This window comes from Daldinia vernicosa, assembly GCF_022497035.1.
Source record: "Daldinia vernicosa strain CBS 139.73 unplaced genomic scaffold F5Y00scaffold_44, whole genome shotgun sequence".
Lineage (NCBI taxonomy): Eukaryota > Fungi > Ascomycota > Sordariomycetes > Xylariales > Hypoxylaceae > Daldinia > Daldinia vernicosa.
Window position 1 is genome coordinate 135,733 of NW_025953960.1, and position 26,908 is coordinate 162,640.

Below are 26,908 nucleotides of genomic sequence, written 5' to 3' on the forward strand. Positions count from 1 at the left end.
TTTCCTCTCCTCCCTCAATTATACTACGTTCTGTCTTGATGCACGTGTATCAAGAGGTGGCATTAGGCGAAGCTTTTCAGCTGGTCATTTAATTTGATCTAGGCTCCGGGCTCCCTAGAAAATGTCGGGCCCCATTGAAACAACATCGGTCCTGGAGGATGCCCCTAGCACGGCTAAAGTACACAAGAAAGCGACGGTGACGGAAGCACCTGTCGCACCTGATGGCGACAAATCAACCGTAAACTTGCAACACGAAGCAAGTAAAGACAGCGCCGAAGATTCTCCTCACGACAATGAAAATGATGCCGAGTATGTAAAGGGACATCCCGTTATTCGAAATGGTAGTGCATATGATCCCCTTTTTCTGGCTCCCGTGGTTAACATACTTGATCAGGGTTCGATGTATCCAAGTTCCTAATATCAGTTCGCGATGATGGCGACCCTGCCTTGACATTCCGCTCCATAGTCTTAGGATCCGTATTCACGGCCCTTTCAAGGTAAATAATTGATTTTCCCTTCCAATTATTTTTCATATAAGACGAACTAACTAGCCTGAAAAAAGCGTCATTACCATGCTTTACATATTTAAACCCTTCCAGGTACAAGTTTCGGCAGTATTCATACAGCGTACGTCCCTTCTTCCAATATAATCCTCCTAGCTTCTTTGCACTCATACTCAATAGTCTTGGTATTTATATTTGGAGAAGCATGGGCCCTCTCAACTCCACGGCCAGAACGGTTCAAGGCAAAGTGGGTGCAGAAAATACTCAGATTCGTCAATTCTGGACAGCCATTCGGGATCAAAGAGCATGTGGTAGCATCGCTAGTCGCTTCTTCTGGCAACAATGGACTGTCTGGTGTGGAAGTCTACGCCGTAGAACGATTGTTCTATGATCGATCCGTCTCTGCTTCTACCGCGGTCCTCGCTACCTTCTCCATCTCACTTTGTGGATTCGTAGTAGCCGGTCTTCTACGACCACTCATCGTCTACCCTGCAGAGATGGTATATTGGTTGACGCTGCCACAGGTCGTTCTCTTCCAGAATCTCCATTTTGACCGGGTGGCCAACCGAGGCCGTCTTATCAAGTTTGGCTGGGCACTTGCGTTTGCTGCGGTCTGGGAGATATTTCCGGCATATATTATACCATGGTTCAGTGGCATCTCTATCTTCTGCCTAGCATCATTGGGCGCTCCAGCAAGGACCCGTACCATCTTCTCCACCATATTTGGAGGAGCCTCTTCCAATGAGGGGCTTGGGCTTCTGAATTTCTCTCTGGACTGGCAGTACATCCAAAGTCAATACCTGTCACTACCGATAAAGCAGCAGCTAAATTCTTGGATCGGCTATGTCATCTTGTATTCCGCCTTGCTTGGGCTGTACTACAGTAATACATGGAACGCCAAGAGTTTCCCTTTCATGTCGACAGCTCTCTTTTCAGGAAACGGTTCTGTGTTTCAACCAACCTCAATTTTGAACGAGCGAGGTGTGATTGATGAAGATAAATTGAACGAGGTTGGTCTGCCATACCTGACATCAAGCACTGTTTGGGGGTATTTTACCCAAAACATCGCAATAGGAGCACTGATAACTCACGTCATTATATTCTTCGGCAAAGACATGGTTCTCGCGTGGAAACAGGCACGCAGCAGAACTCAACCCGATCCGCATTACCAAGCGATGCTAAAATACAAGGAAGTACCGCAATGGTGGTACCTGGTGCTTTTTGTCCTATGCTTTTTCGCCGGGTTGGCCGTGAACATTATAGGCGAGACCACACTTCCCGTATGGGGATACATTATATCTCTTCTTCTTGGATCCTTCATCGCCCCCTTTTCCTGTATCCTCTACGGGTTATACGGAAGTGGAGTGGCGACCAACCAGATCTCTAAGATGGTCGCCGGCGCCGTGCACCCGAACCTGCCGTTGGCTAACCTATTCTTCGCATCGTGGTCGCATCAAGTCATTCTTCTGGCCGTAAACCTAGCAAATTGGCTCAAGGTTGGACAATACACGAAGGTACCTCATCGTGTCATGTTCGCCACCCAGATCTACGGCACTCTCCTCGGGGCAGGTTTGAACTACGCCGTCATGACTATCATCGTTAATAGTCAACGGGAAATCCTTCTTGATCCTCAAGGTAACAACATCTGGAGCGGATCGATTGTTCAAAGTCTCAACTCACAAGCGGTAACGTGGGCCCTGGCGAAACAGATGTACGGAGTGGCAGGACGCTATCTTATTGTTCCCCTTGGCATCGTTATTGGCCTCGTCATACCAGTCTTCCATTGGGGCTTGATCAAGGTGATTCCCCGTTTAAAGGAATGGCCTATTAATACGGCCCTGATTGTCGCCTATAGTGGTGTTAACTACTACGGAAATACGTCGTGGATTTGGTCTTCCATAGCGGTTGGTGTCTTTTCGCAACTCTGGCTAAGACGTCGATTGCCGAGAATCTACAACAAGTATAATTATCTTATCGGGGCGGCATTGGATGGAGGATCCCAGCTGGTGATTTTCATTCTATCTTTCGCAGTCTTCGGCGCCAGTGGAACGGCTCATCCATTCCCAACATGGTGGGGAAACCCATCTGGTAACCCCGATCACTGCCTATAAAATCTTTAAAGAATCTTGAATTTCGGAAATCATCGAAGTTGCCCTTTAATTATGACCCTGGTCTGAAGTCTGCGGCCAAGCTGCGACCCCCGATAGCTGTCAGCAACTTCAAACATCATCATCTAATCCACGTCAACTACAAAATACGACTTAAGTTATACAAACATAGAAAGCGTCATAAATCGAGCCTATATTTTAGCTAGCTTCTAATTGTTACTAGATGAATTTATAATTTCAGATTCCATTAAAACGCTCAGGCTATTTGTTGATGTCGAAAAAACTGTAACCGCAAGTATTCACACGAGTCCTTTACCCTATGCCTAGGTACCTAATAGGTGCCCAAAAGTACTCTTACAATGCGATAGGAAGAGTTTCGGGTAGATTTTGGGTTCGATACTCGGGGGAGTTGGAGATGCGCCTATTTATAACAAATACCGTAATTAATACTCTGTTCGATTTCGATGTCTTACCCTTGGTGGATGCTTTCCAATCTAGCCAAGGGCTCAGTACTTAAGAAACCCTGAAGAAATAAGGTGCTGTGGAGTTTTCTTATTATGAAGATAATTGCGCTCCAAGGGCTGCCTTCGCGTGATCGTGCTAAAGAAAATGATTGTACGGCCCCACTATATAATGGAGGACGGAAGGTTATAATATGGAGCGCGGCCGGTGCGGCAAACCCCGGGCGATTATGTGGACCCATACGCCGATCGGCAGGTCCGATTGCGTCGCGCGTTCAAGTTTGACTTTAACGCCGGACTCTTTAATATCATGTTTTCCGTCTAAGGGGCTATGAGGTGCATACATATCATTTCATCGTTTATATTAAAACTTTCATTCCATTACAATGTTAGTAGGTACCTAGGTGCTTATGATGGCGAGATGTTTCTCAGAGCTTGAGAATTACGCTGGGATTGGCAAAATAGCGAAGGGCGGTAAGGATGTGGTATCTTACTATTAACCAAACAGACTCAATTCTTAATTCTTAAGACCGGTTTCGCGGTAGGGAAGGCTAGAGGCACTACGTTGACATCCCTAAGACCAATGCATGTATTAATCATATTAAGCTTTCGCAGCATTCATTCAGGGGGTTCTCCCCGCGCCTCCTATATCGCCGATTAACTAACTAGCTGGAAGTTCACCCGTCTTTCTCTTCGTCCCCAACTCTTGTAAGCGCGAAGAGCCATCCAACTCAGTTATGCCCATCGACAACGGGTCCATACGATAGCCACGAGAGTCTAATCCTCCTAGGAGTTGCTGGGGAGCAACTTGCTCGCGAGCCGTGGCGAGTCGTTTGCGTCTATACCGTCCCAACACGAGCCACGAAACGCCGAAGCACAAAAGGAATACACCAATGCCGACCCCGACCCCTACTCCGGCAGCAGCGCCTGTTGACAAGTTTGCGGAATCCACTGGCGTCGACGTGGAAGTCGCGACAATATCAGATGAATGAAACGCAACTTTAATCGAGTGCGCATTTATCCCTCCGTCTGTTGACCACGTCGTTGTGAAAGTATTTCCGAGGCGATCGGTGTCGGTCACGGTGTATACCCTTGTGTCCCCGGGCTTTAAACCCGAAAGGCAGGAGTAGTAACCGCCATCACAGCTAAACTGGCTTAAGATATAATTAGCTATCTCTTAATCGGTAAAGACGACGTTAGTACGTCAAGAATGAAACGAACTTACGTTGGACAGCACGCCCACACGGTCTCGTCGGTACTGTGGCTTGACGTGATATCGCATGCACTCACATATCCTGACGGGCAGATTGCAGGTGAGAAGGTGGTAGCCAGGTCTCTGCCGCCAGGCCAGCAGCCCGTATCGTGCGGGTTGCCGAGGACGATACCCGAGTCGGCTCCCCCTTTTGAAGATACCCAGATCTGGGTTAAACACGACGGTTGGAGAGCTAAGGCTGTCAGCATAGCTAAATTATTTTCTATCTATGAAAGGTTCTATGCATAGAAGTAACATAGAGAATATTACGTCGAGGAGAAAATAAAACTAACACGTTCTGCTACTCAATCTTACCGCTCTTGGCTGTCAGCTGCATCCACCTTGTGCCACCTCGCAATGTGAGACAACTTAGGTACTAAACAAGACACGGGGAGGATTATGAAGTAAACAAGACCTTGGCCCGCATCAACCCGCATCAGATCGTGTTGTACGAATGCTTTTTAGGGAGGGGTTGTCTTCTGTTGAATCCCAGGGGTAACACAGCAAAGATCAAAGTCTACCTACCTCTCAGCATTTATTTACTAGGAATATCTACGATGCATCTAACTCCGGTATTAATGTTGCTGTTGGCATCTCTAGCGAGTGCCGGACGGGATGGATGCCGGTCGTCCTGGGTATGGCCTGATCGGCTACGGCATTGAGATGTATATCCCCGTCTGCGCATACGCCTGTCAGTATTCTTTTGGGTCCAATCCGCTATAGTTTCAGGTATCGAATCACAAATCAAAGTAGTGGTTTGATTTAAGCGTCATTTATTACGTAGGTACCTAACTACCTAGGTCCTAGGTATCTGACTTGCCATATTGAGCAAGATTTAAGAACACAACGCAATGGGCTGGATGTGTGGCCTTGACGATAGGGCAAACTTTCTGCAAGAAAGGCTAATTAACGTCAATATGGTACCAGAAATCAGGCGAATTGGCTTTCAAGGTTTGGAGCCATTGTCCCTGCGACAGAACGGTGCGATAAAAACAGCTCATTGTAAAACCAAATGAGGATTGGGTATTCCTTGGTGTGAACCTTGCTAGTACAAAGATGAAAATGCTGTAGGAAAATCAGTAGTGTGTTAATCCTCACCTAGGATCGACAGCCTACTGCGAATCGAGTAATATTCTCAGCAGTGCAAGAATGACTTTAATATGACCAACCAGATCATAACGCAACGCAAGGGGATGCAACTCAAAGATGACGGTGGCTTGGCTGGGGCGAAGAAATAGTTCCGAAGCTTCTTCAGATCTCAACACTTAGATGTGAGCTGCGGGAGTAAGAATACGACAGAAAGCTGGTGTTCGCGTATCGATCGGCTTCATGCAAATAAGGGTCAATCTATAACCCTGGGTCCTGGAGAGTCACTTCGCCTTTCGGCCTACTCCAAGTTGAGCGGAGCAACAAGGTGTAATTTATGAGGGTTACCCATATCAGATGAAGCCCTAAGTTTGCTATCCGCCCAAAGAGTCGCCCAAAACGGACCTAGGATGATGAACGTGTTGAGTACAGCTCTGCGGAACGCGCCTCTACTAAAAGGGGTTACCATCTCGACCATCCAGAACGTACTCAACACTATCACTGCTCCCAATAATTCCTGTGTCACTATTCAAATCAGATACCTTGTCCTTCTTGACGAGCCATTTACCCCCTAGAAACTTACGAATGCATGGGTCCGAAGGCTTTCGCTGCTTTGACTCATAAGGCACGAGTTTTGCATTATTGCTGTCGATCGCATTGACGGTGCAGCCGCACGCGAGACCAGGTATTCCCTTTTGACGTTGGACATCTTGTGCCATTGTAGTCCATCGCTGATGCTTACTGCCGAAGCTTTCGAATGGTCCCTCCATCATTGCTTGGGTATTATATTTGGTTGGTTCGGGTACTTCTTGTTCTATTTCTCGTGGCAGCAGCGTCTTTCGTTGCAATTCGGGCGCTAACTGGCGTTCATGAGGAGGGCATTGCTCACAGAGACCATGCGCATAGCCGATATCACGAAAGTACCAGATTCGACTCTTGGGCAAGAACATGCTAACACTGAGTGTATGAACAGGAGCATCCCCAAACCGTTCATAATAAAACCCGCCAGCTTTGTCCAGATGGTCGAAATATGCCCTGTGTTCTTTGCTGCGGAAGAACTTCAGAGAACCAATTTCAAAATTGGAGTAAAACTGGCAATTGTTGTACTCCCCATCACCCAGGCCCTCCTTGGCACCCGTGTGCGGACGAATCACATCATCATGATCTTCAGCCGTGTACAGTAACCAATCGAAATCTGCCTCTTCATTTACCAACTCCTCGTTATGGTCGATGAATTCTTTGGTTCGCTCCCATAGAGAAGGGAAAGATCGGGCATCGTCGAGAATGGCCATATTAAATCCGTACGCCATATTGTTATCTTGCATAAATCGGAACACGTCGTAATTGATATCACAGGAGAACTTGACCTACAATACCTTTGTTAGCTGTGGGTATCGAAAGGGGCATCGCTGACAGGGGCGGACAATTGTGACTTTCGTAAACAAATTGCAAAGGAGGCTAACTTACACCAGGCTCAACTCTCCAAAACCAGTCATAATCGGCAAGACGTTTCTCCAAGGCGAATATACCAGCGTTCCAACGACACATATGATGGTAGCTTTGTAACCACGCCTTGCCGACACCAATACCACCCATGAATTGACGACCAATATCAAACCGGTCAATGTCGATCCAAGATGGAATTCTCCAGTGCTCTTGAGGGATGCGTTCGAAGTAGCATTGGGAATCGGTAGCTTTAGACACGGCTGCTTTAAACCCTTCAGTGAACTCCTCATTATTGAAGAAGACCCAATCGTATCCGTGAGTTTCCCGGCTGTTGAATCGAGCTTCCACCTGAAGGATGCTAGCGACCATTTCTTCCACCTCCTCATTTCTCACAAGGGAGATAAAGGCAGCTTTTGGACGTGTCTCAATCAATGCCTGTACCTGCTGGGCCGGTAGATCTTGCAGATCTAGGATGGTATTCTTGCGGAGCCACTGGATTGGATGGCTGGTATCTGCTTGTATAGTATATCCAGCAGGTGGATGCGGCATAGGGGGTACGTAAGCGTCAATGACTGGAGTTTCTAGATCGATTGACTTCTCTGGCTCCCAGGTAGACAACCAAGCACTGCCTACGAGAGCGGATGCTAGGCAGAAGAGGACAATCTTGCGAAAGGAGAAAGGCCTTTAGAAAATACAGTAGTATTAATCGATTGGTCACATTGGTTGGTATAACTGGGAACGTAACTGGGAACGTACCTGACCCGGCGAGGAAGAAAGTTCCAAGTAGGGAACCCTTGGATCTTGCTATGGGTTGGTTCAACTGCATTCTCAGGGGCGATAGCCAGAGTATCATCACCTGTTTCATTTTCTTGAGGATTGAGACTTAGAGGTAGAGGAGTAAGGTCGTCGATCGAAGAGCACGATAAGGACGCTACATGACCTCTGCTGCTGGATGATCGGGACATATGAGCACCTCCCCCGCCGGCGGCGTGACGAGAGTATGCTTTAGGAGTATGGAATTCCATCTGTCTTTGACGAATCCCATAATGGTTAACATGGGTACCAGGCATTAAGGATATTAGGGTGTACTTCATAGAAAAGGATTAGACTAACCTAGACGCGGCATGCGTTAATCGGCGGTGCGAGTAAGGGGGGTGGGAGACGGAGACGTGATTGAAATTGAGGCAGAAATGTTTTAATAGGTGGTAGTCAATTGCCCTAGAAGACGGTTGTTTATTGTTTAAGGAGAGTTAGTAGGACGAGACGCGAAATAGTGAAAGTGTGAACGAAAAGAATGGCAAACGTCTATAGACAAAAACAAAAGGCGTTTGGGGATGTTGTGGTGGTTAGTGTTGTTTTGGAAAAACGCAGCATATCTACTTGGGCACTTAAAGATTGGAGATTGGATATGATTGATTGCTGGTTTGGCGGGAACAAACAACCCTAGAGCCCGTTGTACCTGTCATAAGATTGTCAGGGAAACACCGCTATTTCATAGGGGACGTAACTTCCCTCTGCAGTTCACGGGGACCATAGGAACGAATCTAGTCTACCGGTCAGATGCCGGCCAGAAGTCGATTCACCGGGCTAGTCACCTGCCCATTATCCAATCCTAAGTCACGCATACCGCTCAAGTAGACGCTACCAAAGCACCTAAGATTAAGTACTGTAGAAGCTAAATGATCATCTAGACTGTACTCTGTAGTCTTATTTAGTTATGGGTTGAGGTTATAATACAAAGCGATGTCAGATTAGATAAAAGACAACGAGGGTTGGTACCTAGGCCTTAGAAGCCAATAATGAATACCCCTTATTTTTAACCTAACTCCCCCTTTACTAGAAACGCTACATCACGTTTCAACCATCATAGCGTCGCCAGTTATGTCATCCTCATGGGTGAGCTCGAGGATTCGTGCATATTGTACAGTAATCCGTTGGAGTTCCCTGAATTTTCCTGGGTGACAGTTAGCATTGAACGAAAAGACCGAGTTTGACCATAACACGACTTACCTAGAATCATCACAACGCCTTTCAATAGATCCTTACGATCCCACCCGCAAATATCATCATCTTGACTATACCATCCCTTGCCTCCTACATTACCCCCCTTTTTATCTTGCAGCACACCTCCTACTAAGCTGTTGAGAAGCTCTTCTACTTTCCCTCGGTGCCCTTCTGCTCCGATCCGTTTTGCGTACATGAATAGATATAGTCGGAACTCGTCCTTCGAACCCAACTGTAAGGCACCAGCAATTCGGTTCTCTAAATGAGCAATACTAACACTAGACTCGAACGTTTCGAAGCCGTCCCTCGATAGCAAAGTCTTAATTAGGCGTTGTAAGGTGTATGCTCTCCCCTTCAGCAGAAACTCGTTCGTTGTATGTCGTTCCAAGTAGGGAATAATGCCGGCTGAAACAGTCGCTCCATCACTCTGCCCGTCCTTGGAAGATGTAGAGCCAACCGCAGTAGACTGCAATGCCCCAACTGAAGAGTCGTTGCTATTCCAGTACTGGCTACCTACAGCCCACCACGATTCAGAAAGACGTTGCCAGGAATACATTGTTGGGGAGTAGAAGTATCCATCGCCATTGGTAAGGGTGACAACAATATGGCCGCTAGAGTTTAAATGTGCAGATGTGACACCAGGACCCGGCATGGCACTATGTGTCTGGAGCGAGCTGATGGCGATCTCCAATACGGGCGCAAGAGATACCGGTGGATGGGGCGAGGATAGTGTGTTAATATTCCAAACATGACATATACCAACCGCTGTGATACAAAGCAACCACCAATCGCGACACTCCAGAATCACCGGCTGGGATTCCAACACCATCGCATTTATTAATCGACGGCCTGCGGGAGTCCAAGTATATAAGCTGCCATCTTCACATGCCGCAGCCCAGAATCTCTTGCTGCCAGTTACAAGGATGATAGCCCGTGGAAGATAGTCTTGCCACAGTAGACTACCACGTTTCGCGGCCGTGATGTGCGAGGGATCTCGAATCGATACTGGATTTTTTGCTTCTAAGATGACGTTTTCGGGTACTTTCGATGCCTCCTCTACGCTGCTTTCATCCTGCAAAACACCCCGTTCTAATGGACGGATAATATGTGACCTAACTTTAGGTACTGCTAGACGGACTTGAGAAACTGCGATAGAGGGATTGAGGATGGCTGGTCGGAGATATTCGGGAGTTGGTATAAGACCATGTTTGGGCGGTTCGAGAGTCGCGGGCTCAAGACCTTCTACTCCATTTCTCACTATAGTTCTTGGTCCAGAAGCTGATCGCTTATTTGGAGGTTCATCATCATCTTCACCCTCCGACGTAATCGCTTTCCTTTTATTCCCAAGAAGCATAGCCGCTAGACCACCTTCTGGCAGTCCATCGTACGGCTTCGAAAGATCCAGTATCGTTTGTGGCGCATCGTTTTGCGCAGCTTTGGAGGAGCTAGATCCCACCAGCTGGCTCTGGGGAAGTGATGACTGACCAGTCCCGGATGACGAGATGAGCATAGGTGCAACTCTTTTCTTCCCGTCCTTAGTAATGGTCACACGGGATTTCAGTTCATTCACCCGCTCGGCAGCTTTATCGGCCGACTCTTCTACAACGGGGGCCTTTTCTTTCTCTGGCTGGACATCTGTTTGTCCATTTGTTGTTGGCAAATTCGGTGTTGCAGCGCTACTCTTAACCCCATTCGTCGTAGGTGGAGCGTCTTTAGGAAGCGGATGAAAATCGCCCATCAGCGCCCCCATTCGCGATTCGGCACCTTTTCTCTCCCCCTCCTTGCTATGGTTTTCGAGTTGAAGTCCATCAACATCTTCCGCTATTCCCATGGCTTTTCGAGAGGCGCCATATTTGGATAGGGCCTTGTCCGTCTCTTCTAGGTTGGCCACCCAGCCCAACTCTCCGGTGTCAAATTTGACTGCGACAATACCGCCGTCGAGACTCGACGCGAACAGAATTTGACCATCAGGAGTCCAGGCAAGGTCGGATATAGATTTTGATGCCATATCTTGCAAAATAACCACGGGTCTTGACGTGTTAGTGTTCCATACGCTCAGTGTCTTATCTTGGCCGGCCGATGCTATCACCGTCACCAAAGTCCCCCCAGAATGACCATTGGTCGCTCCATTCTCCACAGGTTTTTTGGTATGAAATAACCTAGGAGAGAACATACACACTTCCGTAGGACCTTCGTGGCCGATCAGGTTAATTTCACTGTCCCATCTGGTTCGCTCAATAATAGCGACCGAACTTACGGGACCGTTGACGGCATTAGCTGCAGCAATATGATTTCCATCAGGTGACCATGAGCACCTTCTGAAATACGTAGTCAGTGGGGATGATTTGAAGGGAGCGCTAATAGTAGTCTCGAGTTGAAAGTTGTTGACCATGTCATGTTGGGTCGCATTAGGGGCGGGGGGAGTAAAACGGAAAATCTTGATAGTTCGGTCATCGCTAGCGGTAGCAAAAAACTTATTGGCAGGGTCGAAAGTAATACCCTTCACATGGCTTTGATGATTTCCAAGTACTTTGAGCTTCTCGAAAGTGTGTCCCGACCAGATGACGACCTTGGAATCAAGACCCACAGAGACAAGAATCGACCCATCGTAAGACCACGCAAGATCTTGGACATCATTGTCGTGCCCTATCAGTCGCCTCGAAGTCTTCCAATTCTCGACAGGTGGCGGCTCGTTCGTTCCGAAAGGCGCGATAGTAGGTGGACCACTCTCAAGCTGATATATACATATGATTTTGTCGTCTGCTCCCGATGCAAGGTAGCGGCCATTGGGTGAGAATCGCACGGAATGAATAGTTCCTAGATGATGGCTCATATGGCAAAGCTGCCTAGGTTTCGTGTAGGAAGGATCGTCGGCATTGTAGATGGATTCGGTTGACCAAACTCGAACATGGCCATCTAAAGCAAAGCAAGTAAGATATCAGCGCAAATAAAGCTTGTGGTGATCAAGCATTGCTAAAAACGCACCTCCACCAGCTGTTGCAAGTCGCTTTCCATCAGGCGATATGTGGCAGCTGTAGACCTCGAAGTCTTTCTGTTCGCCTTCAGAAATAGTCAGCCTTATTTTCTCTATCCCCAGAAAGCTCATCAACAAACACAGGTCCCATACCTCTATGGCTCAGCCATGACGGCTTAATGATGCGCATGGTGACTCGATAATTGGGATTGTAATTCGCATGTCGGCATAAAGTAAACGTCAATTAAACTAGGATGGGAACAATCAGAATAAATGCGCGTGCCTCAGAAGTTTCAATAAAAGGTTGGTTGTCGAAGAATCGAAGAATCCGTGGCGCGCGACGCGGCCCAAGTTTCGATCAATTTAAAAGTTTACGTAATCTTTCTTTTCAGCTAAGGGATACATCTTTAAATACCTACCTACATGTACCTAACCTTAGCTTCACATCACCTTACAGTACAGTGTGCCCTGACGCCGACCCAAGTATCCGGCAGTCGGTACTAAACAGGTACTTACCTAGGTTAGGAGGTACCTACTAATACCTAAAGTCTCGAACCCCACATACGTGCGCCTAGTGTAAGCCAACTTTGATGCATGTATAAAGAATATTTGCCTACCGAACATTTCTACAGGTTATGGGTTAGGTTAGGTACCTAAGCCCTTATAAGGGATGCATAAAGAAACGGAATCATCAAGTCCATCAATCGGAGAATGTAACAAATCTTAATTGCTTCACCCTACCTGGGTATGCCATGGCAAATACATCATCTCTGAAGCCGAGCAACTAATTCAGAGTTCAGACAAAAGAAAACAAAAAAGGGGGCATTTCCGGTCCGGCGAGAAGATCCGAGGACCTATGATTATCATGCTGCCGTGTCCATGACCCCCGAGGGAAAAAGAGGCCATTCTTATGCACAGTTCCCTTTCCTTCCTGACTCCTCTCAAATGCCGAGTATCCCCTCCCAACGCCCTGTAAAGTCATCGTCCATGGACTGCATAGGTTGCGAAAACATGGGAAACCTGACGAGGATACTTCCTCCACAGATCCGCTCAAGGCATAAGAGACGCAGAGGATTCCTGATAAAGGACATATCTGATGATAGTGTTACATAGTATTGTTGTCATTGTCGTTGATTAATGCCCGAGTCGCCGTATCCTGAAGGGCAATACTAATGCTCCGTATAAGTAAGCATATTGTGCTTTGGGCTGAGCCGTAAGATGCCTAGTTCATTCGATAAGACGAAATAGAACTCAAGCGTATCCATTACTTCCATATCGGGTCGGCTGGCGAGGTAGATCATTGAAGTAAGGGTGATGGCAGGCTTGCTTAGCAGAAATTCGGCCGGCGGGATCGTATACGAGCAGAGCTTCTAGAAGATCGAGGCCGTTGTCATCAAGGTTCGAGCATAGGACCGTCGAATGGTCACGTACCCACTTGGGGAATGAAGCTTTGAAGTCGGGGTAAGAAGTAACTCCAGGCCATACCTCCTCAGTAGGAGTACCCAATAAGCTAAAAATGTAATGAGCAATGAGTAATCACAGACAGCATCGAAAAGGTATACTTACCGGAAAGTCTTGAAAATCTGGTCGATCTCCGAGTCTCCGGGGAACAACGGTTTCCTAGTGCACATCTCTGCAAAGATACAGCCTACGGACCACATGTCGACACCCGTGGAGTACTGTCGTCCGCCAAGTAGAATCTCCGGGGCCCGGTACCAGAGCGTAACGACCTCGTGGGTATATGTTCTAAGGGGCACTCCAAAAGCACGCGCCAAGCCAAAGTCGGCAAGCTTCAAGTTTCCGTCGCGGTCAATCAGCAAGTTCTGCGGTTTGAGATCTCGGTGCAGAATTCGGTGGCTATGGCAGTATCGTATTCCTTCGCAAAGCTGGCTCATGAATCGGCGAACCATGCTACTACCCAGTCCAAGGCGTCCCAGCTCGGGCCCCGAACCTTCAGGTAGAGCTTTACCGCGACCACCATCGCTAACGGGAAGTGCCTCCATGTACTTCTTCAGATCGAGGTCGAGAAATTCGAAGACTAAGTAGAGCTTGTGGCCCTCGGCATGGACGATGTTAAACAGTCTGACGATGTTGGGGTCACGCATCTCCTTGAGCAGAGAGATCTCTCGAATGGCAGTACTAGGAACACCCTCATCCTCAGATTCGAGACGAATCTTCTTCAATGCGACGATACGGCCGCCATGGGCCAAGTCTCGGGCTTTATAAACGACACCATAAGTGCCTAAAAGCAAACGTGATTTAGCAAATAACAAGTTTGAAGTTTGAGACGTACAAGTTCGGCTTACCTTCGCCAATCTTCTCAAGCTTCTGGTAGTTATCCATTTTCAAGGATGGCTATTACTGCACTAGAATTGAATTGGATCGAAGGAATGTAAGAAACAAAAATTAGATTGGAGGAGAGGCGTTGAATGACTATGGGAACCTCGAATTCTGGAGGGTAACCTGCACCAAAGAAATTGAACTCGGTTGCTATTTACTCGAGCGTTTGAATGGTGGTGTGGGTTGGGGGGTAACAACAGAAAACGAGGGGCAATAGTGGGAGAGAGAGAATCTCGAATCTCGACGAGGATAACCAGAACAAACGTTGCCTATGAGTGTGTATCGAAAGGAGCGAACAGAGTTGATCCTGTACGATCTCGCAGTCTGTCAAAACTCCATTGGTACCAGGGATGTGTTAAGTACTGCAAGAAGTTCGGTCTGCTGCGAGAATCCGTGAAAGGATTGTTGGCGGTATGTGGGTTGAAATTGGGATTTTACAGCTCATGGGGTGTGGACTGGTGGATTAAGGTAGGTTGCAGTTGTTTTCCCAATAATACAAGGTAAACAGTGGGTTCATAACTTTTGACACGCGCTGACTTTGTGGCTAACAAAGCCAAATCGCGTTTGTGGCTCGGGGTTCAGGCCGCTAATGCGCGTTTAAATAAGCAGCTACGTATGATACATGTATGTATGTATTGTACACGTCTGGTATGCAGTTGTGTACCTAACCTTATGTATATGTATCTTTTCAGCTATAAACCCGCATGCAGGTACATATTGCTCTCTCATATCTTATCGATACATACTTCGTACCTACATAACAATATAATTTCTACCTATGCATCACATTTTCACATGCATACAAAGTGACAGGGGCATCTGAGCATGAAAAATGTCATGATCGAACTCTCAAACTCTCAAACTCTAGAAACGAAACAAGGAAAAGGGTGTTTCTGGTATCTTATCTAATCTATTAACACGTAACACCGATATTCCTACGTCTTCAACCGCTATGACACTCGACCTCACTACCCTGGATGCTCATGAGCAACCAGATGAAGAGCTCAAGGCTACATGGAAAAAATATTCGAGGACTGACCATGAGGAATTCACGAGTCACCCGGACATAGATGAGCTAGACCCCCCGAATACTGTGGGCGCATTTAAGCTAGCAGGGCATATCCCAAGTGAAAATCTCACCACCTCTTTTAAGCAACTCGAGGGTAGTGACTGGGACGAAAGCCAAACTATCGAAGATGCTCCTTTCTATTTCCATCCTCTACTCCCAGGTAAGCCCACTCCTCACCATCCCGACGATTATTCTCATACTAGATCACAGGCTTGCTTATATTTCCCTCTTTAATACCACCAAGAACGCAGAAAGCACTATTACATCGCATGGTTCATAGGGATCTAAGCAATCCCACTCACCAGACTAATTTACACTTACACTATGATCTTCCCTATCTAGAAAAGCAAGATGATGCGGACGTTGATTCCCGGTCTTTCTTCTCCTACTCTCCAGAAGCATCAGCAAAGTTCCTGCCAAAAGACCCGACCGTTCACAAGTCCTTGTCTATCAAGCAAGTCCTTGAACGGCGATTATCTTGGGTTACGCTCGGAGGGCAATATGATTGGACAAATCGAGAATATCCTAACCAAGCTCCTCCTGATTTTCCTCATGATATTGCCAATTTCCTTCAGACCCTCTTCCCGGACACTGCTGCTCAGGCTGCTATTGTCAACTTTTATAGTCCGGGGGACACGATGATGATGCATCGAGATGTTAGTGAGGAATCAGACAAGGGTCTTGTAAGTCTCAGCATAGGCTGTGATGCATTATTCATGATTGCGCCGAATGGCTATAAACACACGTCGACCGGTAGAGAAGCTTCCGAGAAGCCATATCTTCTTCTGCGACTACGATCCGGAGATGCCATTTACATGACCCAAGAATCCCGATATGCTTGGCATGGCGTACCAAAGGTTCTCAAAGGCACCTGTCCAGATTTCCTAGCCGATTGGCCGGCAGAAGGTGACAAGTTTCAAGAATGGAAAGGGTGGATGCGGAATAAGCGCATTAACTTGAACGTCAGACAGATGAAAGACTGAATTTCATATCCGTTTCAATGTTTTAACAAACTACAATATCCCTGCCACGGCATATAAAGTTTTGCTCAGTTCGCCCCCCCTCAAGCTAAAGCTTAAACACATCCTCACGCCCTTGCAATCATGATCAGGAGTCTGCAGCGATGTCGTAGACAATTTCTTCAGAATGTCCAGACCTAGCATACAAGAGATGGTCCCATAACAACACCATCGAAATTACAATATGCCAAAGGTATCCCCTTCGATTAAGTTGGTATAAGCCCCCATTATAAATATTTTAAGTGTTAGGTCCTCCAAGGACAGCAACAGCCCAAAACAAAACTTAAGCATTATGGTCGCCAGCTCATAAAGTCAATTTTTACCGATTGCTATATACTGCATTAATAGTGGTTGCGGTGACTCACAAACCACTACATGGAGGTGTTCGTCGTGTCAACTTTGTTATCTTCATTCTCCTACGGAGATACCTAGACAACTTGTACCTTACCGTCGGCCCTCATACGGTCATATCTCAGTACACTCTGCAAAAGAACATCTGCACCTATTGTGCAGTCTTCGGGGCTAGTGTACTCCTCGGGGTTGTGGCTAACGCCGTTCTTCGATGGAACGAAGATCATGCTCGTCGGACATCGTCGACTGGCGTATACACTGTCATGTCCAGCCCCGCTAGTCATATCCCGCACCAGACTACTACTGCCGGTGACCGCCTCGGCAGAAGCCCTTACCACGTCAATACAGTCTGGGTGAAATATCGTGGCGGGAGAGACAAAGTCCGTTCGCCATTCAACACTTAGCGGCTTCCCTGGCGTTGAGTTGGCGAGAAGTCCCCCAATATCGTTGCCCGCAGCCAGCGCTGCGAAGTCCCGCTTTAGATCAGTCTCCATGGCATCAATGGTAGCATCAGCAGGCGCACGGATATCGAGCGTGAAGCTCACGTGTCCAGGAATCGTGTTTGTGCTGCCGGGGCTTAGTGTTAGGATACCTGTCGAAGCAACTGCGGAATGCGCAGTTGCTAGGCGATGCGAATGCGTGATCAAGCGTGCTGCAAGCAGCATCGCATCGGCGCGGCTTTTTAGAGGCGTAGTGCCTGTGTGTGCATCTGATAGCCCCATACAGTCAGCTCAGAATCACTTGATTATCTCGTTTCATAGAAATGGGCACGGGTTAAGTACCTCGTCCATGAACGTCGACGGTGAACCACTTATAAGCCTGAACCCCCTTTACAACTCCGACTTTCTGTTTTTCCGTTTCTAAGATCGGACCTTGCTCGATATGAAGTTCGAAATGAGCGGCCATGGGAGTGCTCCGGTGGCTCGCTGGTGTTGAACCGAGATATCCAATTCGCTCCAATTCGGATTTTACTGTCGCAGTGCCCCCGCCTACCTCCCGAGTATTATGAGCACGGTCCAGGGGGATCTCTTCAGCCCATACCCCCGAAGACATCATGCTAATCGGAAATCGAGCGCCTTCTTCACTATTATAACCTATCAGTTCGATTTCTCTTCAAGATATAGCCAACTGGAGGTGGCAAACACCCTGAGATATGGTCAGACATACTTAGTCCAGTTTACAACACCAACTGGGAACTCGGTCTCTACCTTGTGTTCCTGTAGTACATTGAGCATCTCGATACCAGCTAAGATGCCGAGGATCCCATCATAACGACCACCGCTCGGCTGTGTATCGAGATGAGATCCAGCAAACGTCGCCGGTCCTTCACATCGACCAGGACGGATAGCGAATATGTTGCCCATAGCATCAACATTAACATTACATCCCAAAGCCATGGTTATCTTGATGAACCAATTCCGAGCCTGCTTATCTGAGTTGCTCAATGCAAGCCGTGACATACCTGTCTCGGTTGGAGCGCTGTAATTAGTTAGATATAAGTATGTGACCATGCAGGAATATCGACTTTAGAAGTAGACTTACCTTCCCCATCGCTTACCCGTCCCAAAAGAGCATGTATTGTGCAATGCATCCATTAATCTGCTCTTCTGCGCCTTTAGGGTCGTAAGATGGTCATTCTGTCGGTCGGTAGCTTGAGTGCTAAAATATCGCGGCGTTCTGAACGTTAAGAGGGGTTGCAGAGCCCGTGAAGACAACGCAGATAATCGCCCACTCATAGGAACCTGGACTTGGTCAGTAAGGCCTACGCGGCAACGTATAGCCGATGGATTGCGTAGTATACAAGCCATGCCGGATACATGAATCGTCTACGGAGATGAAATCTAGTTTGAAATTGATAGAATTTTATTATGGTAATAAGATAACTAATTCAGATAACTACTACCTCTTGGAGCGAAGTCGGCAATAGGTATTATTTGTATTTAGTCACGTGCCAATGGATACAACCTATAGGATTGACACCATACTTCATGATTCCCTCTTGGGATAAGATGCAAGTTGAATCGGCAGAATATTCACTTTTATAAGCGGCCTTATTTATATCTTTAGTTCACACTTTCACTCGCTAGTTAATATGGTAGGTACGGTACTTAGAAGCTCGTTACTCATAGAGATAAAAACATTTGCTGAGGCTTAACATCTAATTCAAAGTTCTGGATTCTATGAAGACCGTAAATACCTATATAACTACAACTATAACTGGAGAGGCCCCTAGGTATCTAAATCGTTTGATTTCGGCATTATTTTACGCTGATGGAACTTTTCCAAACCGGTATTGTGCCCAACTCAAGCTTTTTTCAGGTAGAGTCCATAGCTGTTCGCCAACATCGGAACCTGCAGCACCCGCGGCAATATGCATCGGAAGGATATGGTCTAAGGTCGGATGCGCTTTCCTAGCATCATCGCGCTTCATCAGAGCGAGCATCTTCTCCCGACGTTCTTCTGGCTTCGCAGCAGCAGCAGCCTCCTTTAGTGCCGAATCAAAGGTGAAGGCGTAACTAAACTACATTAGCAGAAGCACAATCGACTTGGTATCATTAGCAGGGCTGTCTCACGGCATGGTTTGGTCGCTAGTTCTATTGGCTCGGTAGTCACGAAGATTGTGAACAGCCATCCCGGCGCCAATGATTAAAATGCCTTCGTCCCGTAGACTTTCCAATGTCTGTCCCACGCGGTAATGTTGATCCGTATCTTCGTTATCAAATAGTGAAACTTGCACAATGGGTACATTTAAGGGGTTCCGCTTCGGATCAAAAGCTGACACGGCATTGAATCAGCAACAAGATGTGCCTAGATGGTGTACGGGAGACAATTCATTACTTACCAGCCAGAAACCCCACCCATATACCATGATCAAGACCTCGTCTAACTCTCTCAACTTCAATACCAGCACCCGCTAACTTCTCAATAACTTTCTCGGCAACCTCAGGACTTCCCTTGTTAGGATAATCGTATTCGTAGTAGTGTGGTGGGAAGCCGTAAAAGTCGTAAATTAGATCTGTTTTCTCGGCTACATTGATTTGAAGCTTGTTCGGGCTAGCTTGCCAATGAGCAGAGAAAACGACCACGGCCTTGGGTTTGACCTTTGTTGTAATCTCCTGCCCTACCTCGGCCAGCTTGGCGTAGGCAGGATGGGCCGTGTTTTCTATGAAGTTAGGACCACCGATACCAAGGAAGTATACGGGCGGCCGTGAAGGGCCGTCTATATGCGAGGAATCTGACATATTATCTGGTTATATATTGATTGCTTGCCAAATACTGCTCGTGTACGACTGAGCGGTCTTGTATATGAGTGGAATGGACCAACCCATGAGGAGAACGGCAAAATATATGTACCTCTATCGAATAATAGAATTATTGGATGGCAACTCCAAGGGCATGACGGGCAATGTCTAGCCTAGCCTTTTCTCGACATCCATAGCTCTTATGAACAGAAGTAGCCGGATATAGCATATTCGAATTATTCGGACCGCGAGCTGACAAATGCATTGTTCAAATATACGGAGCATAGAAGTTTGGAAACTTGCTAAGATGGTATATGATGCGAAAGGATGGTCATGCATGTTGAATTTCCAACATGCTGTAGCGTAGACACTCCCGCGCGCGACGAAGGCAAGCCTCCTAACCTCTTTCTCAGCCCATGGATGTCAATGAATGGGCAAGGTCCATGGCGTCCAATCACGGCTCTTTTGGATTACGAATAGGTTACATATCTGGCAAAGAGGTTCAATGCTGGATTCACCCCGCGCGGTCTGGAATAAGCTTGCGGGGTCCATCGCGCGCGGGTTGACCAGGATCTCCTTTAGTTTATTCGGTTTGATGGATCTGGATCCTCGCGCGCGGCTTGTGGGTCTCGGTGAACTACAGATGATGGTGTAGCAATACAACCCAGACGATTGGGTTGGTCTTATACTTTGCATGATGGGTTGATGGACTGACATGATGACATTCGTCCTGTTCGACCTTTGGCCTCGCACTTCGGAATAGTAGGATTACAAATCCGTAATTTGTAAAATATAGCGGAGTGTTCGGATATATCGTGATTGAACGCAGACTCCAGTAGACTCTGGTAGATATAAATAGGGGGTATGTCAACTTCGAGATAAACCCATATTTCATCCCATATCTCAGCTTCTCTATAAACTTAGAGCCTCAAGATTCATCCTTATTATCAACTATCAAAGCACAATGTCAGGAAACGTTGCACTTATTCTCGGAGCTGGGCCCAGAGTCGGCGCCGCTGTCGCTCAGAAATTCGCCAGCAACGGCTATAAAGTTGCTATCGCTTCCAGGAACGGCACTGGCTCCAAAACTACTGAAGGGCTTCTCTCACTCAAAGCGGACTTCACCAAGCCCGACTCGGTCCCAGCGCTATTCGATGCAGTCAAGGCCGAGTTTAAGACAGCTCCCAGCGTTGTTGTCTACAACGCAGCAGCACTTACGAACCCTCCCGACGAGGACTCCATTTTTTCGATTCCATCGGACAGCGTCGTATCGGATCTCAATGTCAACACTGTTAGCCCCTACGTCGCAGCCCAGCAGGCTGTCCTTGGGTGGGCAACGTTGCCCAAGGAGGCTAAAAAGACATTCATATACACCGGCAACATCCTGAACGTCTCTGTCGTTCCAGTGCCCCTTTTTTTAGATCTAGGCATGGGCAAGTCGGCGTCGGCATTTTGGGTCGGTGTTGCGGACACAGTATATTCCTCGCAGGGATACCGGTAAGTCCTCTAAGAAAAAGAAAAGGCTCCGTCCAGAATATTTCTAACACTATCTGCCTGTTAGATTCTTCTATGCTGATGAGCGCCATGTAGATGGTAAGAGCATAGGGCTTGCGCTCGATGGTGCTGCGCACGGCGACTTCTTTGCGCAGTTGGCCAATCACGAGGGAAATGTGCCATGGCACGCCACGTTTGTGAAGGACAAGGGTTATGTACAGTTTAAATAACAAGGTCGAGCCGGAATGAGGATTTAAGGAATCTTCATACTTAGATGTCAAAGCCTACGTCAATGTAAATGACCAAATTTCGTACCCTAGAGAGGTTTTGACACTTACGTTTTCCTTGACTGTCTTTAAACAAGTAGTACTAGTTCACCTTGACTTCTAAAGCACATGGCAAGGTCGCGGCTTGCAGAATCACTTGTGTCTCTGTTACGCCATACGTTCTCCATAATCTCAAGCGCTTTGCGTACCGTGCCGAAGACGCTTGGCGGTTGCAACGCGAGCACCATTTCGCGTAAATCAGCTTCCTGTGCCGGTTCTGCGAGACAGCCTGCTACGCAGAATGGCCATACCATCGTACGTAGCAACGCTTTCGGCGATGCTGCATGTGTTAAAATGTCGATGACTCGACCAACATGATAACGCACTTCGACGCTGGCGGGCTGCCACCCGGAAACAACAATGATAAGATAAATTAAGGCTGCATGAGCCCAGACCCGGGTAGTCAGACGGCTCTGGCAAACGGATGTCTTTGAATGCTGGTAATAATGCACATTGAAGGCATCTAATAGGCTGTTGCCATTTTGTGCAATAGCTGACGACTCGGCTTCAAGTCGAGTAAGATGAGTTTCTAGAAATTCCTTTATAGCTGTAGCGCGACGGACTAGGTCTATAACATCAAGGTTTCCTGCTGTCTTGCACTGCTTCTTCCATGCATCGAGCGCGGAAATTTCACTAATCTGTAATAATACCCAATTTTGACATCCTACAACTGTCTCAAGATTGAGTAGGGGACCGGTGCCATTGGAGTCACTTAGGAGGCAGTGTTGATACTCATAAAGCCTAGGTTTCTCCTGAAGAACCGTGCTGGCAACGATGTCATCAAAGATCAAAAGGGCAGACGAGAAACGAAAAGCAGCCTGCTCGGCACTCTGAACTTTGACATCCTGGGCGGGTGAAATCCATGTCGGCGGTCCGAGACGGTTTACGACAGAGTTGAAGTTTGAACTAGGCCCCGCCGATTCGACTGGGCCAGGGCTCTCGAGAAGCTGTTTGAAAAGAGCCAAGCCGGCATTTAGATGCGCTTGGCAGTTATCGAAGCATAAGACAGTAATCTCGAAACGCTGCATTTGCATGACGCTTGCCATAATCCTCACGGCGCCGTGTAGGTGCTCTGTGATGCTTGAGCCATCGATAACCTGCAGTGACTTTCTTAGCACCCCAAATGCATCTCTGGTCTGCGAGAGCACCGTCTCCCAGACTGCATGGTGATTAGCTGTTCCCTGGGCGAGGGAGAAGAAGTATGAAGATTGACATAGAGTGGCCTGCCGTACTACTGGACTGCTTATCATCATCTCCAAGATCCAGGACCGACCGCCTTCGAGGGGGGAAGGACAGTAGAATGGGAATAAGAAGGGAAGTAAATTTTCGAGGTAGAACGTAATAAGAACAGTACAAGAACGACCAAAGGATGCATTGTCATGAATTTCCTTGCTGACGATTTTACAATCAGCCCCACGTTGGAGGCGGATGGCGATGGCGGATGCCTCGGGACACGGTTCTATCTCACTGTTGAGACTTTCTGATGTCGTTGCCCCAAGAAGCTCGCCCGGGACGTGGATCGCGCGGACCTCGCGGACCTCGCGACGGAGATGGGCATTTTCTTTAACTTCATGCTTGAGACGCTCAGCCATCTCTTCCTGTCTTGCGCCGCCATCCATCCATTCTGGCTTGTCCTGACCGTAGTGACAAGTGATGTGGAGTGCGGCGCAGACGTCACATACAGGACGATTTTCATCACATTTTTTGCGCCGCAGTCGGCACGTCCAACAGCCATTGGAACTTCTTATTGTGCTGTTGTGACGGGAACCATGAGGTAATGTCATATCCATAAGTAATCATTCACGACAGGCTTCCCACGAATTTAAAACGGGGATGTTTAACTAACCGTAGACTTAAGTATACAGATGATAGGAAATATGAAAGAGTCATTGAAGTTATCATATTTCGCGCCGTAGTTTACAAATTTCGTGGGGTTTTTATTACGATTATATAAGCAAAGCACGTCGTATTTTATCCCAATATTTTTTTAAGGATCGGAATTTGATGTCATACAACTTTGACTGATATATTAAGGGTGTTAAATGGCTCGAGAAGAATCCGATGGGCATAACCCCTCATCAGCTGCCAATTGGCTTATTTTCTCAGGGCATTCATATTTTTACAGCTAGTTACAGTAAAGAAACAAGAGACGTGTAAGTGGATTGATTATACCTAATCTTGGCGTTTCTGAAATGAAGTTGGTACTACCTAGCGCATGCCCAACGGCAGCTCATTTATCTCAAAACCGTCGCTAATAATCCATCGGTGACTAGTGGCTGCATCAATCTTCTCTAGCCCTTCAGCTTTTCCCGAGCTGGGTAGAATGGCGTTCTTTTACGTGCTTGGCGGGCGTTGTCAGTCTTCAGCTGTCAGGGGTATGGCGCTTCGTGAACAAGGGCACGCGGTGTGGCATAGGGCATAGATAGGGAGTGGTCCCTCGAGAAACCGATGGAAAAGCCTACCTACGTTCGACTACCTACCTGTGATGATTAGGACGCCAGGTTCTTGGTATATTTCGTCCGTCTTCTTGCTTTTAAGCTGTATCGTCTGCCTTTGCACATCTTAGGTACTATATTCACCTACCTTGGGAGGTGTCATTAAGGTTTTCTATCCTTAGGCCTGAGTATGAAAAGGTAGGAATAATGCCTCATCTACTGTCGTCGCTCGTTTGGGCTTGCTTAAGCGCATCATTTGCGAGAGCGCAAGAGGTTGTTTATGTTACTGATCTTTCTATTTTCACCGTATTGGTAAGTTCGGTTTCTTACTAATAGTGTTGTGTTATCTTGTTTTCAATCATGATTTCTTATGTTCACTTGCAAGAGAGATCTCATGTGCCAGAATACATAATAAGTCTAGAGATACGGATTAGACAGGTAGCCGATCGTTCGAATATGATGCTAATTGTACTTAGGCCCCATGTGCAGCGGCCGCAGTATCTGAGAATGTCCAGGCGCAAACAAATCAAAACTGCCCCGAAGCAGTAACAGATCTTCAATCATGTGTTTGCACGAAGAATAACAACTTCGCCTCGATATCGACGGGGATTTCGAGTTCAGTTAGTCGTAGTTGCGGTTCGACTGCGTCCGAAGACCAAGCGAGTGCGGCGAGCGTGTTTGACGCATACTGTAACCAGGCCTCAATTACACCTTTCCCAACTCCCTCTAATCCAGTAACGCAATATATTACCGACTTTGCAGCGTGGCAGGATCTCGCGCCTTGCGCCGCGAGTGGATTGGCTTACATCGTTCAGTAAGTTTTAGTATTTTTGTTTGGTCATTGTCTTCGTCGAGGATCTTTTTCCTAACCGTAATATAGGAGTATGGTGAGTTTGACCTAGATATTGGTGTAATCTTCGTGTCGTCTAATATTGGGGGGCAGACTTATGATCTATGCCCTGCAGAGCCGAGCCTCCTCGCAACGTGTGTATGCAATAAGAACCAGAATTCTTTGCTCGCTAGTCAGGGAATCAACAAGTCCGTGAAATCCTCATGCTCATCACATGTTGAGGATATAGACTCGGCACAAGCTGTTTTTTCAGGCTACTGCGGGCTGATCAAAGGAACCTCGTCATTCCCAACAACTTCGGACCCCCCTGGCGACAGTAAGCAGCAGATCTTCTCGTCTTATCCGAATATTTGCTGATGTATAGGGTAGTGACATATCATATTACCGCGCTACCTGAATATAGCTCGCTAGCCCCTTGCGCACAATCTGCAGTGTCGTATGGAGTACTAAGTGTAAGATCATAAATCCTACGTAGAATTGCTACTTGATGTCTAACCTTTATCTCCGAAGCAAACCTATGATCTCTGTCCCGATGGTCCAAAGGCCCTCGCATCGTGCGCTTGTTTGAAAAGTGGCATGTCTGGCTTTATGCGTAATGCCATCACCTCTGATGTGAAGTACTCATGTGATTCGACAGCGACCGAAGATGTCAGTTCGGCATTGCTGGTGTTCGACCTATATTGTAGTGCTGCCAAGGGGCTAACAACTCCAGCTGGAGTTACCGAATCCTGTAAGTCTGATACGTGGTTCTTCATCTTATATAAATAATAACCGCGATAGTGGAGCAAACATCGAACGGTGGAGCTTCCGGACCGAAAGAGACCGGGGTTTCGGGGGGATCCGGAAGTTCAAGCTCTCAAGGCAGCGGAGGGCCTTCAGAGTCCGGAGTGTTGAATAGCGATTCCGCCAACAAATCTAATACGGGTACAATTGTTGGAGCTGTGGTTGGGGTCTTAGCCGCTCTTGCGCTTATAGGCCTCGCAGTATTTTTCTTCTGGAGACGACGGAGGTATGGTAAGAACGGTGGTCAAACGGTGTCGCCACCTGTTGGTCCGGAATACAGCGGGAAACCTGAGCTTGATGGTAGCCAAAATCTAGGTGTGCTGAAAAGCCAAGAAGTTACCCGGGTTGACAACGTTTCGCCAGTGTCCGCATATAGCTCACCTAATACGTCGGAGCTTCAGGGACATGCTGGATATCCTCAGCCACCCATTCCACAGATACCCGAGCTACGCGGTCAGAATCATGCATCACAAATGCCGAGTCCCATCTCCCCATACACTCCACAAGAGGCATACGGTCAACCAGTACACGAAGCTCCAACTCAAAGTGAACCTCGAGTATATGAAGCGCATGGTCAACCTAGGTCGGAACTCGAGAGTATGGGATGGCAATCCGGACCCGTGACGGAGTTTCACGAGATGGACGGGGGCTATAAACGACAATAGTTGATGGCACCTAGAGACTGCCGTGGAAGTAATAAAGGGACAATATACATATTATATTTAATAATCAGATATATATAATATAATGGAGCTAGTCCCTTTAAGAAAATGTAATTTGGTAGAGGTTAATATGATGAATGGAGTTGGATAAGTATTATGTTGGTGATATAAGAGAAGATATGTTTCCTACGGGAGGTATTCCCTATTGCTTTTTAAGGCAATGTGACGAAGTATTATGGCTGTTCGACCGTGGGCGCAAAACAATATCGAGGAGGTTCTCACGGCCTGGAGCCGACTCCTTTCTATTAGTGAGCTACACATATTCTCTGGAACTGGGAATACCCCTCACCGACTTGCGCCTTTGGGTTTCGAGTCGCTGGCTCCATATAACATCAGCTCTTTCGCTGCCGAATTCCTTACTAGAGCGCAACGGCCTGGATTACTATTCATTGCGCTAGGGATTAGCACCTTTACGCTATAATTATTCGCCGTCACATATGCAG

The 26,908-nt window shown here is 47.3% G+C and overlaps 11 protein-coding genes across 11 annotated transcripts; 4 read left to right on the forward strand and 7 right to left on the reverse strand.

Annotated features, from left to right (window-relative positions):
- Positions 1–121: 121 nt before the first annotated feature.
- F5Y00DRAFT_254650 (putative OPT peptide transporter Mtd1) lies at positions 122–2,614 on the forward strand (the record flags this gene model as incomplete). Its single annotated transcript, XM_048010196.1, has 4 exons — positions 122–341; positions 395–497; positions 563–627; positions 684–2,614. The coding sequence occupies 4 exons, from the start codon at positions 122–124 to the stop codon at positions 2,612–2,614; spliced, it is 2,319 nt and encodes a 772-aa protein (XP_047862327.1).
- Positions 2,615–3,733: 1,119 nt separating this feature from the next.
- F5Y00DRAFT_272043 (uncharacterized protein) lies at positions 3,734–4,533 on the reverse strand (the record flags this gene model as incomplete). The annotated part of the gene is made up of 2 exons (XM_048012904.1): positions 3,734–4,226; positions 4,298–4,533. The coding sequence occupies 2 exons, from the start codon at positions 4,531–4,533 to the stop codon at positions 3,734–3,736; spliced, it is 729 nt and encodes a 242-aa protein (XP_047862328.1).
- Positions 4,534–5,862: 1,329 nt separating this feature from the next.
- On the reverse strand, positions 5,863–7,225 carry F5Y00DRAFT_254651 (glycosyltransferase family 15 protein; the record flags this gene model as incomplete). Its single annotated transcript, XM_048010197.1, has 2 exons — positions 5,863–6,777; positions 6,878–7,225. 2 exons carry the CDS (start codon positions 7,223–7,225, stop codon positions 5,863–5,865), a joined length of 1,263 nt encoding a protein of 420 aa, XP_047862329.1.
- Positions 7,226–8,456: 1,231 nt separating this feature from the next.
- F5Y00DRAFT_244009 (Hira-domain-containing protein) lies at positions 8,457–12,177 on the reverse strand. Its single transcript, XM_048008763.1, has 4 exons — positions 11,988–12,177; positions 11,846–11,920; positions 8,867–11,776; positions 8,457–8,810 (listed from the first exon to the last, which is right to left on the reverse strand). The coding sequence occupies exons 1-4, from the start codon at positions 12,022–12,024 to the stop codon at positions 8,707–8,709; spliced, it is 3,126 nt and encodes a 1,041-aa protein (XP_047862330.1). The 5' UTR covers positions 12,025–12,177; the 3' UTR covers positions 8,457–8,706.
- A 239-nt stretch (positions 12,178–12,416) lies between these two features.
- F5Y00DRAFT_244010 (Pkinase-domain-containing protein) lies at positions 12,417–14,719 on the reverse strand. Its single transcript, XM_048008764.1, has 3 exons — positions 14,141–14,719; positions 13,401–14,076; positions 12,417–13,344 (listed from the first exon to the last, which is right to left on the reverse strand). The coding sequence occupies exons 1-3, from the start codon at positions 14,175–14,177 to the stop codon at positions 13,086–13,088; spliced, it is 972 nt and encodes a 323-aa protein (XP_047862331.1). The 5' UTR covers positions 14,178–14,719; the 3' UTR covers positions 12,417–13,085.
- Positions 14,720–14,832: 113 nt separating this feature from the next.
- F5Y00DRAFT_145119 (uncharacterized protein) lies at positions 14,833–16,458 on the forward strand. The gene is made up of 2 exons (XM_048004414.1): positions 14,833–15,403; positions 15,454–16,458. Exons 1-2 carry the CDS (start codon positions 15,127–15,129, stop codon positions 16,224–16,226), a joined length of 1,050 nt encoding a protein of 349 aa, XP_047862332.1. The 5' UTR covers positions 14,833–15,126; the 3' UTR covers positions 16,227–16,458.
- F5Y00DRAFT_145115 (amidase) lies at positions 16,459–18,473 on the reverse strand. Its single transcript, XM_048004413.1, has 4 exons — positions 18,156–18,473; positions 17,781–18,092; positions 17,396–17,697; positions 16,459–17,322 (listed from the first exon to the last, which is right to left on the reverse strand). The coding sequence occupies exons 1-4, from the start codon at positions 18,419–18,421 to the stop codon at positions 16,691–16,693; spliced, it is 1,512 nt and encodes a 503-aa protein (XP_047862333.1). The 5' UTR covers positions 18,422–18,473; the 3' UTR covers positions 16,459–16,690.
- Positions 18,474–18,761: 288 nt separating this feature from the next.
- On the reverse strand, positions 18,762–20,066 carry F5Y00DRAFT_145140 (putative aromatic ring-opening dioxygenase LigB subunit). Its single transcript, XM_048004415.1, has 3 exons — positions 19,456–20,066; positions 19,187–19,388; positions 18,762–19,129 (listed from the first exon to the last, which is right to left on the reverse strand). The coding sequence occupies exons 1-3, from the start codon at positions 19,853–19,855 to the stop codon at positions 18,877–18,879; spliced, it is 855 nt and encodes a 284-aa protein (XP_047862334.1). The 5' UTR covers positions 19,856–20,066; the 3' UTR covers positions 18,762–18,876.
- Positions 20,067–20,819: 753 nt separating this feature from the next.
- Positions 20,820–21,579, forward strand: F5Y00DRAFT_264603 (NAD(P)-binding protein; the record flags this gene model as incomplete). Its single annotated transcript, XM_048011683.1, has 2 exons — positions 20,820–21,352; positions 21,417–21,579. The coding sequence occupies 2 exons, from the start codon at positions 20,820–20,822 to the stop codon at positions 21,577–21,579; spliced, it is 696 nt and encodes a 231-aa protein (XP_047862335.1).
- On the reverse strand, positions 21,504–23,547 carry F5Y00DRAFT_145153 (fungal-specific transcription factor domain-containing protein). Its single transcript, XM_048004416.1, has 2 exons — positions 21,688–23,547; positions 21,504–21,633 (listed from the first exon to the last, which is right to left on the reverse strand). Exon 1 carries the CDS (start codon positions 23,463–23,465, stop codon positions 21,705–21,707), a length of 1,761 nt encoding a protein of 586 aa, XP_047862336.1. The 5' UTR covers positions 23,466–23,547; the 3' UTR covers positions 21,504–21,633; positions 21,688–21,704.
- Positions 23,548–23,709: 162 nt separating this feature from the next.
- On the forward strand, positions 23,710–26,449 carry F5Y00DRAFT_244027 (uncharacterized protein). The gene is made up of 8 exons (XM_048008765.1): positions 23,710–23,828; positions 23,949–24,422; positions 24,587–24,924; positions 24,991–24,997; positions 25,054–25,276; positions 25,330–25,412; positions 25,471–25,690; positions 25,741–26,449. The coding sequence occupies exons 2-8, from the start codon at positions 24,318–24,320 to the stop codon at positions 26,406–26,408; spliced, it is 1,644 nt and encodes a 547-aa protein (XP_047862337.1). The 5' UTR covers positions 23,710–23,828; positions 23,949–24,317; the 3' UTR covers positions 26,409–26,449.
- Positions 26,450–26,908: the final 459 nt, after the last annotated feature.